We start from the raw sequence: 17,853 nt of genomic DNA, 5'->3' as shown, positions 1-17,853 counted from the left end.
TTCTTCCCAAATGCAATATATACTCACCCCAACCCCAGGACTCTAAAAGTCTCATCCAATCACAGCACCAGGCAGATTTTTAATCTGCACTAGGCTCTTCCCAGGTGGCACTAGTGGTAAAGAAGCTGCCTGCCAATGCAGGAGACATAAGAGATGAGGTTTGAATTCCTGGGTCAGGAAGATCCTCTGGAGGAGGGCATGGCAACCCACTCCAGCATTTTTGCCTGGAGAATCCCATGAACAGAGGAGTCTGGCGGGCTATGGTCCATAGGGTTGCAAAGAGCTGGACATGAAGTGACTTAGCATGCACGCAACCTACACTATATTCAGATATGTTTCATCATAATAAGAGCAATGCATTGCTCTTTGTTTAGAGAACAATAAACAGAAGAATGAGCTACTCCTGAGGTGTATATACACAGAGAGAGCCTACAGAGAAACTAGGACAGGATAACTGCAATAAACACTTCTTTGTTAGAAGAATGGGAGACTCCCAGCAGTCACTGACCCACAGCAATTCTGAAATCCAAGTGGGCTGAAGTTGCTCTATGGATGGGAAATGTTTCTTAATTAGACTTGCATTCTGCGCCCTAGGGGTGCCTCCCAAACCCACTGTTCTCACAACGTTTCTGACTGCTCTTCAAGATGTCCTTAGTTTTTCTTCACTGCAATCATTTCTGAAAAGGGCTTTGGAAGACAGGTCATTTTGGCAATTTGAGTGACTTTCTCAGCCTGCCTCCTGCATTACAAATTGAGGGCTTAGATAATTTTTTATATTTTTGAAAAGCCTCACTTTTTTAGTCCTAGGTGGCAGCAGTGCTTTTGCTGAATCTAATTTAAAACACTTTGTAAATGTTTATGTATTTGATACCAGTCTACTCAGTGAACCAAAAGTCATACCCACAATTATTTTCCACCCACAATTATTTTCCAGACATGCTTCCCTCTCAACTTAATTACTATTACTAATGAGTGCATATCAGACTCATGTGAGACCATGTCCTTAAGCTTCTTAGGTGTCCTTTATACCACTTGAAAAGGCATACCACAGGTCCTAAATTTTCTTAATATCAGGTATCTTTTTGTACTATTAAAAATTATTGAAGGTTCCCAACAGCTACTTTTGACAATTCTAGAAAGTACAAGAATAAACAAGAACCCCTTTGATTAGGTGTCAAGACAGTGATGTAACCACTCTGGAAAACTTCACTTTATGCTCATGAGAAAATAAGAATGAAAAAGACAATGTCTTAAGTATCATTACAAAAATAATTTTGACCTCACAGGCCCCCAAAAGGATCTTGGAAATTCTCAGGGCTCACCAAACCACATTTTAAGAATTATTGGTCTACCAAACTACATTTTTTTTTTTCCTTTCAGCACTTCTAACTATAGTTTCCACAGCTACATCCTTGATTTTCCCACAAATAATCTAAGTCTGAACAGATTACCTCTTTATCTTTTTGTCTCTGTAGGCTTTAAGAGCTCCATCTAAGATAAGTATATGGAACTTGATCATTTAATACATTAATTCTTTACTAGAAATATACAGTGATTATCTATAGTATTAACTTATCTGGCATTTTGTTAACTTCCACTGCAAACTAATACATCTAAACCTTACTGATATAAGGTAAGAAGCAGAATTTGAAAAGAAGAGTTGGAGAGATAAAAATTAGAATTCATGACTTGCCAAGTAGGACAGTCCTGTTGAACTCCAGGAGTTTGTTTGGAACTCTGAAGGGTTAAACCTTTAACATGAGAATAAACCAGAAATTTAAACTCAACTAGGAAGCATCTCAATCCCTGATTGCATTAAGGTGCCATGGGCATGCTCATTCCCCTAGCCTGGCTGCTTGCCACAGTGGAGGTAAAACTTCTCAGAGGGACGACAGTAGCACTGAGACTCCAAGTATTCCTACAATTTTTATGAGATCAATCACTCAATAAAGAAATATTCAAGAAGAACATATGACACAATGAGACCAAAAACTGAAATAATGTAAAATAGAAACAAAAGCACAGGATATCCAGATATTAGTTATCAGACCCAGACTTGCAAATAGCTAAGGGAGGAGTAAGATAGACACAGGGGATTAAGAGTTACAAACTGCTATGTATAAAATAGCATAGCTATGTGGATCACAACAAACTGTGGAAAATTCTTCAAGAGATAAGAATACCAGACCACCTGATCTGCCTTCTGAGAAATCTGTATGCAGGTCAAGAAGCAACAGGTAGAACTGGACATGGAACAACAGACTGGTTCCAAGTTGGGAAAGCAGTACATCAAGGCTGTATATTGTTACCTGGCTTATTTAACTTATATGCAGAGTACATCATGAGAAATGCTGGACTGGATGAAGCACAAGCTGGAATCAAGATTCCCAGGAGAAATATCAATAACCTCAGATAAGCAGATGACACCACTCTATGGGAGAAAGCAAAGAACTAAAGAGCCCCTTGATGAAAGTCAAAGAGGAGAGTGTAAAAGCTGGCTTAAAACTCAACATTCCAAAAACTAAGATCATGACATCCAGTCCCATCACTTCATGACAAATAGATGGGGAAACAATGGAAACAGTGACAGACTTTATTTTCCTGGGCTCCAAAATCACTGCAGATGGTGACTGCATCCATGAAATTAAAAGACGCTTACTCCTTGAAAGAAAAGTTATGACCAACCTAGACAGCATATTAAAAAGCAGAGACATTACTTTGCCGACAAAAGTCCGTCTAGTCAAAGCTATGGTTTTTCCAGTAGTCATGTATGGATGTGAGAGCTGGACTATAAGGAAAGCTGAACACCGAAGAATTGATGCTTTTGAACTGTGGTGTTGGAGAAGACTCTTTGAAAATCCCTTGGACTGCAAGAAGATCAAATCAATCAATCCTAAAGGAAATCAGTCCTGAATATTCATTGGAAGGACTGATTGAAGCTGAAACTCCAATACTTTGGCCACCTGATGCACAGAACTGACTCACTGGAAAAGACCCTGATGCTGGGAAAGATTGAAGGCAGGAGAAGGGGACAACAGACGATGAGATGGTTGGATGGCATTACCGACTGGATGGACAAGAGTTTGAGCAAGTTTTGGGAGTTGGTGATGGACAGGGAAGCCTGGTGTGCTGCAGTCCACAGGGTTGCAAAGAGTCAAACATGACTGATTGATCTGAACTGAACTGATACACAAAATAAACAAGCTACAAGGAAATACTGTATAGCACAGGGAATATAACTAATATTTTATAACTATAAATGAATTATAATCTTTGAAAATTATGAATCACTACGTTGCACACCTGAAACACATACTACTGAAAATGCCATTTCCTTCTCCAGTGGATGAAAGTGAAAAGTGAAAGTGAAGTCGCTCAGTCGTGTCCGACTCTTCGAGACCCCATGAACTGCAGCCCACCAGGCTCCTGAGCTGCAGTCCATGGGGTCGCGAAGAGTCGGACACGACTGAGCGACTTCACTTTCACTTTTCACTTTCATCCACTGGAGAAGGAAATGGCAACCCACTCCAGTGTTCTTGCCTGGAGAATTCCAGGGACGGTGGAGCCTGGTAGGCTGCCGTCTAAGGGGTTGCACAGAGTCGGACACGACTGACGCAACTTAGCAGTAGCAGCAATTAAAAAAGAAAACAAAATATTTGCAGTAGGTTTCTATTTTCTAAGGATAAAGAAAATTTCTTCTATTCAGTTTACAAGATTAACATGAATCATTAATAACTTTTATCAGATACCTTTCTGTATCTATTGAGATGATCCTTAATGTGGTGATTTAAACTAATTGATTTGTTTAATGTTTTTGTTTTCTCAAGATAAATTCAAATTAATTATAAATGATAAACATACATATATGTTATGTACTTCACACCTTTTTTCTAGTTTTGTTTCAGTATAGTTTACAAAAAAATTCATTTAAACTAAAAAAAACTAAAATCAAAATACTTACGGAATTGGGAGATTTCACTGAGAATTAGAAACCATAAAAAAATAACAAAATGGAAATTCTAGGATAAAAAATATAATAGATGATATTAAATACTTACCAGATTAGGTAAACGCTAAATTAGACATAGGTGAAGAGAAAAATAGTTTCTGCTAAAATTTTTATTATTACATTGAATTGGAAAATCAATATGGGAAAAACTGATATTTAACAATGTTGAGCCTTTCAGTCTATGAACCTGGCATATCATTTACTTAGGTTTACCTTTTCTCAGTAATGTTTGGTAGAATTCAGAGTACAGGTCATACATAACTTTTATCAAATTTATACCTGAGTAGCATATCTCTGTGGTGATTCACTTCTTTCATTCCTGATACTGGTAATTTAGGGTTTTTTGTTTGTTTCTCAACTGGTTAGCTAACAGTTTGATCTCAAACCACTAGCTTTTACTTTCACTGATTTCCTCAATTGACTTTTGTTTTGCACTGTATTCTCTAATCTTTTTTCATTTGCTTCTTTGGAGTTTTTACTTGCTATTTTTCTAACTTAAGGTGGAAGCTGAAGCTATTGAGCCCTTTCCTTTTCTTATACAGATATTTAATGATATAAATTTGCCTATAAGTACTGCTTTAGCTGATTCCCACAAAATATGATAATTTGCTTTCATTTCCATTCAGTTCAGTATATGTACTAATTTTTTACTTTAACTTTTTGATTTTAAACTATTTGTATCTTCATATTTAAAGTGGATTTCATCGATTTAGTATACACTGGATTAAAAAATTCAATTTCATAAGGGTATTTGATGATTTATACTTAATGTAATTATTGACATTGCTGCTTAAATCTACCATTTTACTGTTTATTTTCTATTGTCCCATTTATTCTTTGCCCCTTGTTCTTTTCTTTGCTTCTTTTGGATTTTTTTAATGGCTACATTTTATCATCTTTGTTGGTTTACTAACTAGAACTGTGTTTATTCTGCGCTTAGGTTGGGGTTTACAGTGCACACTGTTGGCTTGCAGCATGCTCCTTTCAGGCAGTACTCTGCTTCACCATCAAAGAACCTTAGAGTAGTGGACTTTCATTTCCCTCCTCCCACCCTTGAAGATAGATACTCTTGTCAGACATTTCACTTTACATATGTTAACCACATAATACCTTGTTATTATTTTTGCTTTAAATAGTCTGCTACTCTTTAAAGATAATTTAAAATAAAGGGGAAAAAAGGCCTTATATTTGTTCACATATTTACCATTTTTGTTGCTCTTCATTCCTTTGCATAGAAGCAGATTTCTATCTGGTACTTTTAATGCTTCCTGTAGGGCAAAAGTTAGCTTGTGATAAATTCTTTCAACATTTCTGGGTCTGAAGAAGTTTTAATTTTCATTTTTAAAGATATTTTCTCTAGGTAAAGAATTCCAAGTTGAGTTTATCTTCAAAAATTCAGTATTTGAAAACTATTTCAACTATTTTGTGTCTTTTTAAAATTTAGTTGCTAATCTCTATTATTCTATTTTGGCTAGAGGCTAAAATTCAATTTCTGATTTCCCATTTTTACCATTTAAAATTTAACTTTTTTTACTTACTTAGCTTTTAAATTCCATGACAAAAAATGTTTCACTATATGCATAAGGTTACCAAAATTATTTTATTTATCTAACTTCTTTTAATATACATTATGTGCATTTACAGAAAAAGGCAATAGGAAAATATCAACGGATAATGCAAAACACACCTTATGTCTTCTAAATCTGTTTGATAATGATATGTGACAAAACTTGTTACAAGCCATAATGCTTTCATTACCTGTCAGGAAAAAAAGATTATATTAGCATCCCTTTATGCTTTGTGTGCTAAGTCACTGCAGTGTGTCCAACTCTCTGCAACTCTATGGATTGCCGTCTGCCAGGCTCCTCTGTCCATGGGATTCTCCAGGCAAGAATACTGCAGTGGGTTGCCATGCCCTCCTCCAGGGGATCTTCCTGCCTCTTGGATTGAACCTGAGTCTCATGTCTCCTGTACTGGGAGGTGGGTTCTTTACCACTAGTGCCACCTGCGAAGCTCCCTTATGCTTTAATACAAATGTATTCCACTAAGACAAAGTAATTTATTTCTTGAAGTAATTATTAGTATTTTACACTTACTAAATATATCCTTAAAATCTTTCATCATTTAGAAGGAAAAAGTTAGTAATCCAGCTAGACGTCTTTTTTATTTTAGTAAATACTTTCATCTCAAAAGTTAAAACTGAGCAGGAATGCTATATACAAGGTATAGTTTAAATCTTTGGGACAAGAGACTACAAGAGGTAAATAAGCCAGCTGCCCTCTTAATCTTATACCACTAAAAATGTAGATCAAAGCATGCAACATTCACATATTGTCAAAGAGGTGTAAATTCTTTTGACAATTAACATTACTGTTTAAAAAAAAAAATTTATTTATTTTATAGTGGGTCAATAATATAAAAATATTACACAAAGCACACAAAAGAATTAAAGAAAGTTAATGATATAAACCACAGAACAAAATAAACCACACCTCATGTGGGAGAAGAAAAAAATGGACTAATACTGTAATACTTAGTATAATATGAAATTTTCACTGATTATTAAGCTGAATTATATTGACTGAAACATTATAGTATAAGTTTTATGCTGTTAATTAATGAGATAATCAGCAGATACGCAGTTCTGGTTGAGTCTTATAAACCCTTAAAAGTTTTCATAGGTAAAGTTAACTACAAAATATCAACCAGAATAGAGATCAGTTAGAAGTATAAAAGAGTAATGCAATAGATATAATGTGATCTGTGCAATTCAAAATCTGAAAATTTTCTTATCAAATGTACAAGTAATAAATAATAGTTATACTTGACTTCACCAAGTTAACAAAATAATTACTAACCAACTTTGTGTTTTATTAGTCAATTGCTTGGAAACACAAAACACCAATTAAAACTTACTTTCTCCATAAAAATAGAAGGTATATCAAACTCTTTAGTCATCAAACATCCAAAAAAATTTGGAAGGCAACTGTCAACCAAAAATAGTATGTTTAGAAAGGATGATTAAAAAACATACATAACCTATTTTTTTGCACAATTTTTTCATGAAAAAGGGCACTTAGTGTATAGCTAAAGCTTTCATAAAATATTCTGTTGGCTTTCCTCTTAGGCAGATGACACAGTGTACAGTTTTTAATATAAAAATATAAATATATTTGACAGAAAAGATGAAATAGTGATTGGTATAAAATCCCATCACCCTTTTACTGAAAAAAATTTTTTCTCCCAGAGGTTATGAAAACAATACTGATTTCATGTAGTTCTGTGTTGTCAGAACCTTCCCAAATTACAAAACATCAAAGTATTCACTGAAATTTCAAAAGTGTGCCCGCAGTCTTTTGTTTTCTTCTCGTAGTCTTTCAATTTCTGCCACTAAACCTTCATTCACTGAATATCTTTCCAACAAAGAGTGCATTTCATTCTAGAAAAGGGGGGAAAAAAGTTTTAAAAATTACTGGCATTTCACATTTATTTGACATTGTTTTACATATTTTCAGCTATCATTTTTCTCATGTTCGATTAACTAAGTAATTTTTTTTTTCAGTTTAACCACCCTTACTACCGAAAGAGCACTGGTAAAATTTATATATTCGGAAAGCTTATATTTGCACATTTGGAAAGATTTTTGCTTACTTACTGCCAAAAAAAAAAAAAATAGCCATGAAAAAGTAGCCTTAACTATCACAGGTTATAAAGAAGGGTGACTAGTTAAAATCTATTTTATTTACTAAATTTCTAAAACACTCCTTATTTCTTAGCGATTAGATATAACTAAGTAAGAATACATCACCCTTTCATGGACTTTTTAGATCCATAGCTATGCTCACTTACAATAAAACATGTCAATACATACCAATTGCATATGAAACTGTTTAATCATCTCCACTTGCAAATTCACAATGTCCCTATGGCATGCTTCTCTAGGGGAGAACATATAATATTTATTAGAATTAGAACAGTTTTACCAATTCTAGAATCACTCAAGAAAATGACTGTACTCTTATTATTTCACGTTACTGAGTGTTAACAATTATAATAATAGTAAAAATACCACTGCACCTAGTATTTATTTACTATGTGCTAGGCTCTGTGTCTTGTACTTCAGATGTAACAACTCATTTAATCTTCAGGACTAGGTAGAATTACCAGAGAAGGCAATGACAACCCACTCCAGTACTCTTGCCTGGAGAATCCCATGGACGGAGGATCCTGATGGGCTACAGTCCATGGGGTCGCGAAGAGTCGGACACGACTGAGTGACTTCACTTTCACTTTTCACTTTCATGCACTGGAGAAGGAAATGGCAACCCACTCCAGTGTTCTTGCCTGGAGAATCCCAGGGACGGAGGAGCCTGGTGGGCTGCCTTCTATGGGGTCGCACAGAGTCGGACACGACTGACGTGACTTAGCAGCAGCAGCAGGTAGAATTACTACCTGTATTTTACCCATGTAACTGAGTCATAGAGAAGTTACAACTCAACCGAAGTCACACAACTAGTATATGCTGGAGCTAGGATATAAACCCAGCTGTCTACCTCCAGAACTCTCATTAAACTACATTCCTTAATACAGAAATCATCATTAAGGAAAGACACGGGTTTCTATTACAATGAAATACAGATAATGCTCTAGGTTACAATGTTTAACTATTATCAAAGTTTAAGTTATTAAAAAAAAAAACTTCCAGCAGAATGCAAAGAGTCTATTTATAACAGAGGTTTACTCAATAAAATGCAATTAAGTCATGCCTGCAAAACCGTAAGAAAGGGAATTCCCAGGTGGCCCAGTAGTTAGGACTCTGGGCTTTCACTTCCATGGCTAGGGCTCAATCCCTGGTCAGGGAACTAAGAGCCCACAAGCCACGTGGCATGGCCAAAAAGATAGAGAAGACATAAAAGTTATGAAGTGTAACAATAAAGGGAATATCTGTGTGTCACCTGCCACAGAAATTACGGCTAGAACATAATGAAAATCATAGAAGCTTCCTGTGGTGCTCCTCTCTTAACTCTTGAGAGAAGTCCAAGAAAGAAATCACTATTCTCTGGAATTTGTTTGAGCAAAGAAATGTTTTTTAAAATATATGTGTATATATATGTGTATGTATTTATATTTTTTTGCATAACATAGAATTTGTAGTCAATATATTTTTGTTATGCTTACTTTCGAGCATTACAAAAAGGGTACCATATCCTATGTAGTCTTGAGTAGTGTACAGTTAAAAATAATCCAGTATCATGTTTTCAAGGTCATATTCTATTTATCTATAATTCATTGATTTGTACTAGTGTACGTACATTCTTCTGTCAAATTGAACTGTTTTTAAGTGTTTATTATTAAAATGTTGTTATAAACAATAATGTATGTCTTCCAACCCACATGTGCCAATTTCTGTAGATAATATATCTAAGATATGCTGAGCCACAGGTATGATCAAAAGGTACACTGTTCAGACTTACAAAATAATAGAAATTATTTTCCAAGTGGTAGTATTAACAGACATGCTCATCATCAGAATAAAAACAGTTCCTCTAGCTCTACACCCAAACCAAGACTTGGCGTTGCCAGACTTTTTACAAATGTGTTTCCATCTACTGGGTGTGAAATGGTAACCAATTGCATTTTCAGTTCTTTGGTTAATTTGCAGGGTTGAGCAACTTTCCCTGTGTTCATATACTATTCTTCAGTGAAATGCTTGTCTATATGTATTTAAACTATTGTTCTATTGAATGTCTTTTTAAAAGAAATTATTCATAATAGTTCTTTACATAATCTGATCCTCTATTGGTTATATGAGTACTGCAGTTATCTTTTGTCTTTTCATTTTATTAATGGTGTCCTGGATGAACACTTCCTACTGACATCCTCAAACTTACTAACCTAATATTAATGTAAATTTACCAATATATTTTTTTGGTAGTGTACCCTCTTATATTTAAGTAACTTTCTAAATCCAAAGTCATATATAAATTCTTCTACAATTCCTAAAATTTTTCCATTTCCATTTAAACTTTTACTCTGTATGGAACTGATTTTTTAAATAGCATGGAACAGGGATCTATATATTTCCTCTGTGATATATCACATTTCCACATATACATAGGCTTCTTTGGGGTACATTTGATTCTTTTGCAAAATCTGTCCACTCTGCACTAATGCTACACTATTTTAATTATAGCTTATCTATCTGACAAACTAGTCCCCTTCAACCTTATTCTTCTCTGGTGCCTTGGTTATTCCCAGATCTTCCTTTTTTCATATACATTTTGGAATTATCTCACCATCTTCTTCCAAAAAACCCAGTTGGGATTTGATTGGAATTGTGTTCAACCTTGTAGACCAATTTAAAAGATCTGACAGCTTCACAATATCTTCCCATGTATCTGTTAGTGCTTTCTAATACATTTTTAAATGTTTTTCTACACAGATCTTTACCATCTTTAGATTTATTCCCAAGTATCTTATTTTTTCTATCGCAACAATTACAAGTACTTTTTAAAAAGTTTCTCTTCTGCTTTTACCTATGATAAACGCTGTGTTAAAAACACAAAGAAACAAAAACAAGGAGTGAAGGCATCATGGAATCACTAAGGTCGCCAGGACTGGTAATGCTACGGTCTTGTAAACAAGGGGATCTACCAGGTAAGCTTCACAACTACCTCTGCTCATATCTGGGGGGTGAGCTGATTCCACAGTATGGGGAAAAGAGACTGAGAGCAAAGCAGTGGCCCAGAGTCTGAGACAGTCTCACTGGGTTGGGGAGTATTAGAATTCACAACTCCCAAGGCAGCCAGAGCTGCAAGGTTTCTGGGAAGCGGGTACCAGGAGAAAGCAAACCTGAAACTGTGCAATTTCCCCTCAAGACGTCTCGACTCCTAAGCTGTGCCTGTACTGAGGTTAGATGGCAGGAAACCAAACATAAAGTGGCCGCTAAAGAGGAGAAAAGGATTTGGAGGCCTTGTGATGCATTAGAATTGGAGGTTAAAGTTCAGGACCCACCAAGATAAAAAACCAGAAACAAACTAAAAACCCAGGAAGTGATTTGCTTGCCAGAGGAAACTTAAATCTTGAAAGACAACAGAAGTAAACCTGCAGACTTCTGCTTAGGATGTAAGCTCTCCAACTCTAATAATGAGCACAAGCCAGATAACCTATAAAATCATAACATTTGAAAATAAATTCAACTTTGAGAGTACAAAGTAATATAAGTGAATTAAAATCCAGAAAATGGTGAGTCTCTCCAGAAGAACAGAGACCCGCAATTGTTTTCATCCTTGACAAGAGTGGTGAGGAAAGAAAGCTGCCACTGACGGGGTAAGGAGAAGTATAGATGAAACTCCTCTAGATTTTCAAAGGCCAAGTGAAGACTGCCACAAGTCTAGAACCCCAAGGAATCCCAGCCAAATATAAAGTCTCCATTCACTCAACAACTTTTCACCACAGGCCTTCACTGAATGCTCTGTAAAAAAAATTAGGGGCAAAGCAGGAGGTCTGAGAGAGTGCACCCCTGGGGCACAGATGCACAGAGCCTGGTGAAGACTTAGAGCAGCAGAGGAGAACCGAGTAACCCCCCTGAAGCATGAAGACCCGCAGAGAAAAGGCAGCCTCCAGGCTGAGGGAGAACAGCTAGCAGAGAGCCCTGTCTGTAGCTTGTTCCAAGTAAGGTCTGGCTGGCAAGACCTACTAAAGGCTGAAGTAAGAGCAGCTGAATTTACAGAAATCCTCTGAGTCATTCTGGCTAGGGGCCCCTAGCCGCCCTCACTCCCTAGGTACAGGGACACAACACAAGCTGAAAGCTGAAGGCAGGACAGTGATTTCTTTCTAAATTTGCCCCAGCGTAACTGCTCCCTTTCTGTGTTTTCAACACTGCTTTGTTCCACATTATATTACAGCTGTACCCAGACAATTCTGTTTTTTTCCCCACAGACACATTCCTGAAATAGCTCATATTTTTAAAAACTATGTATGGGAAATAATAGGACCAGATTTTTTAAAATTTGGTATGTGCATATAATGGAATATTATTCAGCCTTAAAACAGAAAGAAATTGTGACATGTGACAACACGGATGAACCTGGAGGACACAATGCTAAGTGAAATAAGCCAGACACAGAAACACAAATATTGCATAATCCCATTTGCATGAGATATCTAATAAAATAGTCATGAGATACCTAATAAAATTCATGGAAGCAAGGGGGGTTGGGGAGAAGGGGAAACAGGGAGATGCTAATTGAAGAACAGAAAATTTCAGTTACACAAAATGAGTAAGTTCAAGAGGCCTGCTGTGCAACACTGTGTCTACAGTTAAAAACACTGTTATGATATACACTTGAAATTCCAAGACAGTAGATCTGATAGTAAGTATTCTTACCATAACACTGAAAAAGAAAAAAAAAAGAAACAAAAATAACAGAATTTAAAGGAAAAGGACTCTGGAAGATTATTCAAAATCTATATAAAATTTGCAACCAGAGCGCTAACAGAAACAATTAAATCCTAATAAAAATACTAGCACAACTTAAATATTGAATAATCAAAGATTTTACCCTAAAAAAAAGTGAGGGTTACTTGATAAAAGGGGAAAGAAGATAAGAGAAAAGACTGGGGCTCTCAAGCATGAAGGCAAAAATAAAATGCCCAAAGATGGGGAAAAAAATCACAAAATAAGCATTTCCTAAAACAGCGCATAGCCAAACCAAGTTAAGAGGATGGGAAGAGAAAGAGATGGGCATAGATGGGTGGCTTGCAGCCTTCACCTGTGTTCATGTTCTTTGTTTTGGCAGCTGTTACATGAACCAAGAAAACTTTCTCATCATACTGTCATTGCTGCCCTATTTACAAATGAGTTATCTCACATCAAAGTAACACACATCACAGCAGGACACACTATACCTATCTTAATTAAACTATAAAGTCTTTGTGGGCAGATCACCTGTTTTTGTATCCTCAGTACCAATACATACGAGGCATATTATAAATGTCAAAATGATACCAGAAAAATGAACAACCCAATTAAAAAGTGGGCAAAAGAACTAAATAGACATTTCTCCAAAGAAGACATACAGATGGCTAATAAACACATGAAAAGATGCTCAACATCACTCATTATCAGAGAAATGCAAATCAAAACCACAATGAGGTATCATCTCACATTGGTCAGAATGGCCGCTATCAAGTCTACAAACAATAAATATTGGAGAAGGTGTGGAGAAAAGGGAACCCTCTTACACTGTTGGTGGGAATGCAAATTCGTACAGCCACTATCGAGGACAGTGTGGAGACTTCCTTAAAAAAACTAGAAACAGAACTGCCATACACCCAGAAATCCCACTGCTAGGCATACACACTGAGGAAACCAGAAATGGAAGAGACACATGTACCCCAATGTTCACTGCAGCACTGTTTACAACAGCTAGGACATGGAAGCAACCTAGATGTCCATTGGCAGACGAAAGGATAAGGAAGCTGTGGTACATATACACAATGGAATATTACTCAGCTATAAAAAGGAACGCATTTAAGTCTGTTCTGATGAGGTGGATGAAACTGGAGCCTACTATACAGTGTGAAGTAAGTAGAAAGAGAAACAGCAATACAGTATATTAACACATATATATGGAATTTAGAAAGACGGTAATGACAACCCTATATACAAGACAGCAAAAGGGACACCGATATAAAGAACAGACTTTTGGACTATGTGGGAGAAGGTGAGGATGGGGTGATTTGAGAGAATATCATTGAAACATGTATAGTACCATATGTAAAATAGATGACCAGTGCAAGCTCGATGCATGAAGCAGGATACTCAAAAGCCAGTGATCTGGGACAACCCAGAGGGATGGGGTAGAGAGGGAGGTGGAAGGGGGGTTCAGGACGGGGGGACACATGTGCACCTGCGGCTGCCACTGCTGCTGCTAAGTCACTTCAGTCGTGTCTGACTCTGTGCGACCCCATACACAGCAGCCCACCAGGCACCCCCATCCCTGGGATTCTCCAGGCAAGAACACTGGAGTGGGTTGCCATTTCCTTCTCTGGGATTCATGTTGATGTATGGCAAAAACCACAATACTGTAAAGTAATTATCCTTCAATTTAAATTAATTAACTAGTTAATTTAAAAAGTCAAAATGATTATTTTTCTTTAAAAATATATTTAACATTTAAATTTTTTTCAAAACATTTTTAATATTAAAAAGAAACATGTAACAACAAAAACTGCACATCTTCTCCAACATTCTTGCTCATGATATTCCAAATCTGAGCAAGAGTACTAAGTAAAGGTCAGAAAGGGAAAAAAAAACATAAAAAGATTCTGATAATTGAAAAGAGCTTTCAAAATATATTGAGAAGACAGGTAAAAGGAACCAACATTCTAGAACATTCTTACGATGTTCAAAATTCAGAATGAGAAGGCAAGGGCAGATCCAGGCAAGAACTTTTTAAAATTATGTGTTAATATTCTCTGTGTGTGTTAGTTGCTCAGTTGTGTCCAACTCTCTGCGATCCCATCAACTGCAGCCCACCAGGCTCCTCTGTCCATGAAATTCTCTAGGCAAGAATACTGGAGTGGGTGGCTGTTCCCTTCTCCAGGGGCTCTTCCTGATCCAGGGATCGAACCTGGGTCTCCTGCGTTGGGGTCAGATTCTTCACCGTCTGAGCCACCAGGTATATTCTGACACATTCTATTTGAAAATATTCTGAATTCCTTTAAAAATATCTTTCTCTACCACATTACTGCACATAGCATAGTTAACAGGTGGTCTATAAATATTGTAGGAATCCCATTTGAGCTGATTAGAATCTGTCCACATTTTAATGATAAAAAAATTCACAATGGCAGCCAGCCACCACACTGTCAAGTCCTCTAATAACTGCCCCAGGGAAACGTGCCTTTTCCTAGCTGATATAAAATAAATTCGGCACTTAAAGAGTCACAAAACTCGTCATGTCTTCTACGTTTTTACAGATCCCAGAACCCAGGCAAAAGTAGTAACCACCATCATTACTCATAGTTATGGTTTTACACCTAACAAAAAAGCTAGTCAAAGTCTAGATAGAAAGAGTAATTTCCCAATTACCTAAAGTCATCCAGGGTTTCCTGTATCATGTTCTGAATAAAACGGATCTGAACAGATGACAACGGTGCATTTGGCCGACTATTTCCAATGGTATCAACGATTTTTTCTGATAGTGAACTAGCAACTCCAGCAGTGACAGAGGATGCTATCTTTGGATCTGAAATAAAAATTTGAGAAACTATTAATAGTCAGCTTGGACTAAGAGACATCAAATACTTCTAAATATGATTCAGCATGAGAAAGCCTGAAAAACTGGCAACCTCCCCTGCCACCTCCAAAAAAAACAGTGCTCCCATGACATTTAGAAAAATTCACTGTCTGGAATACAAGTCTTAGAAACTTTCTATGACATTATTTCTAATAGTCATTCATATAGATAGACAGATAGATAGATAGATATAGATATAGATATAGATAAATTGCCAATTGTCTAATGTAATAACATCTGACAGAGGAACTAAGTCTTAAAGGATCTCTGAACCATTTTCTCTTACAAAAAAATGTGACAAGCTGCTGGATAAACCAAGACTATTAGAAACAAACAGAAGGGACATAGGAGTAAAGTAGTTCTCAGGCAAAGCCCTAGAGTTTAAGCTAATGCAATATATCCACAGAAACCTCAAAATACAGGTATCTATATAAAAGAGCTCCTTCTATACAAAGAGTTCTTTTGTATAGATACCTCTTATCGCTAAACCTAATATTGCTTTAAATGTGACCAAATTTTTAGGGTCTCTGCCATGAACTCTATATAGACAGAACTTTAATATGGAAAAAGAAAAAGACATTTTCAGGTAGTTAATGACCCTATATTATATTCCTATCTGTACCACAGTAGACAAGACACTTACATATTGGATTGAAAATGAAATTCATACCCAAAGAGTACCAAATTAATGTGGTTGAATTTAACCTTTCATTTTATTGTCTTCTAGTAAAAGAGTCACACATTAGAGAAGTGTCACAAATTTTAAATTCCTTTAACTTTTTCATTTGTGATCACTGTCAACTTATCTTTTACAAGTTAAATAATGGGAATTTTCAACTTAACATTCAAACATCAGAAGTATTATGTACTTACTTGGAGTTGAGGATCCATTGCCTGGGGGTTCATTTATTAACTGAGCTTCAATTTCTTTTTCTGGCTTTTCAAATTTCTCAGGGCTTCTTATTTGGTTAGATGATGGAGAGGCATTTAGATTTCCAGTTTCAGCACCAGAGATCAACTTTGCAAACTTCACATTTAAAATAAATAATTAATATATAAATTCTGGTTTTATCCAAAGGACCTACTGTATAGCACATGGAACTCTGTTCAATGTTATATGGCAGCCTGGATGGGAGGGGAGTTTGGGGGAGAATGGATACTCGTATATGTATAGCTGAATCCCTTTGCTGTATACCTAAAACTATCACAACATTATTTGTTAATTGGCTATACCCCAATACAAAATAAAAAGTTAAAAAAATTCTGGTTTTATCCATATTATCCATATAATTTTTATCTACTTTTCTCTATTTTTCCCCAGTAACTAAGGTCAGAAAAAGGAAGAATAGAAATGAATCTTGAAGAAGAAAAGAAAATGTTGTTAGGACCATGGCAAAATAATTAACTTTACTAATCAAAAACAACTTTGATGATAACATGACAAAGAAAAGCTTATTTACTAAGAATCTGCTATTGAATATCATTTAAGATGGCAATGACAGGCCAAAAAATAAATAAAAAATAAATCCCCAAACTCTCATGTGATAACTAGTCAGGAATATTTGAAAAATAAGTCAAAAGATTTTCATATTTGTTAAATATCTTTTCAATACCATTCTAAAAGATAAATATGAAAATAGACATACTAAACAACAGACCCTATTAGATTACAGCAGAAGGTAATGATGATGAAACACATTCTCAGCACCGTCAATTTGCTCTAAGACTTAGGGTAAAGGACCACCAACTTGGTGCTTTGTGCTGCAATGGAAATACATTTTAAAAGAATTCAGGGATAGAATATTCTTACAGACAGTTAAATCAAGTATCTTGTCTTAGGAAAAAAGATTATAAGATATGTAAGATTATACCTGCTGTTACCTCCAACATATCCAAAGACAGATTTCAAAAGTGTTCTTCAGTTTTTAATATGTGACATCAAGATTTAAGAATATTTTCCACCTAGTAAGTGCATAGCACTGTCAATAATTAGGACATATCCAGTGGCAGCTGCCTGCTTTCTAGTGATGAGATGCATTATACTTGCTAGTAATAAACACACGCAGTGAGTTCAATATCATTTACAGGCAGATACCTGCTTGAAGGAGTCTTTAGATTCCTGTTTTCCCAGATACATTTTCTTAGATTCAGCTGTCAGATCATGATTTTCATTTTCTTCTTTCCCAGGAGATCCCATAAAGACATTAAGAGGACTAGAATGCAATACTGAAGTGCTTGAAACTACTGGATTTTTTCTTGGAGGAAACACTGAGTTCAATTGTGGTAGGAAGTCAAGGCCTGAAAAAGAGAAGAAAAAAGCCAGCACTTACATGGACTGTCCCCCAGTCTTGGATATTTAAGAAAAGCACTTAACATAACAGATATGTTAATACAGTAGGAAGACATGGGATCTGCATTCAGAAGACAAGTTCACTTGTCAGCTCTACCCCTTACTTCATTCTAAGATGGCTCCTCAAGATCCCTGCCTCCTCCCAAGGATCCACAGCCTCATATAATCACCTCCCTTAGAATGTGGGT

At 36.0% G+C, this 17,853-nt stretch overlaps 1 protein-coding gene across 6 annotated transcripts in view; it reads right to left on the bottom strand.

Moving 5' to 3' along the window:
* Positions 1-5,590: 5,590 nt before the first annotated feature.
* Positions 5,591-17,853, bottom strand: part of NEDD1 (NEDD1 gamma-tubulin ring complex targeting factor) — a 45,811-nt gene continuing 33,548 nt past the window's right edge. For all 6 annotated transcript variants that reach the window (XM_081595354.1, XM_081595352.1, XM_081595356.1 and 3 more), the window contains 5 exons: positions 17,411-17,613; positions 16,189-16,342; positions 15,108-15,264; positions 7,881-7,947; positions 5,591-7,448 (listed from right to left, as the gene is read on the bottom strand). In XM_081595354.1, coding sequence (XP_081451480.1) covers positions 7,344-7,448; positions 7,881-7,947; positions 15,108-15,264; positions 16,189-16,342; positions 17,411-17,613 — 686 coding nt within the window. In that variant the 3' untranslated portion in view covers positions 5,591-7,343. The remainder of the gene's footprint in view (positions 7,449-7,880; positions 7,948-15,107; positions 15,265-16,188; positions 16,343-17,410; positions 17,614-17,853) is intronic.

The sequence above is a fragment of the Giraffa tippelskirchi genome, chromosome 4 (assembly GCF_054371585.1).
Source record: "Giraffa tippelskirchi isolate mGirTip1 chromosome 4, T2T-mGirTip1v1.2.pri, whole genome shotgun sequence".
NCBI lineage: Eukaryota > Metazoa > Chordata > Mammalia > Artiodactyla > Giraffidae > Giraffa > Giraffa tippelskirchi.
This window is presented reverse-complemented; position numbering and strand designations above follow the sequence as displayed.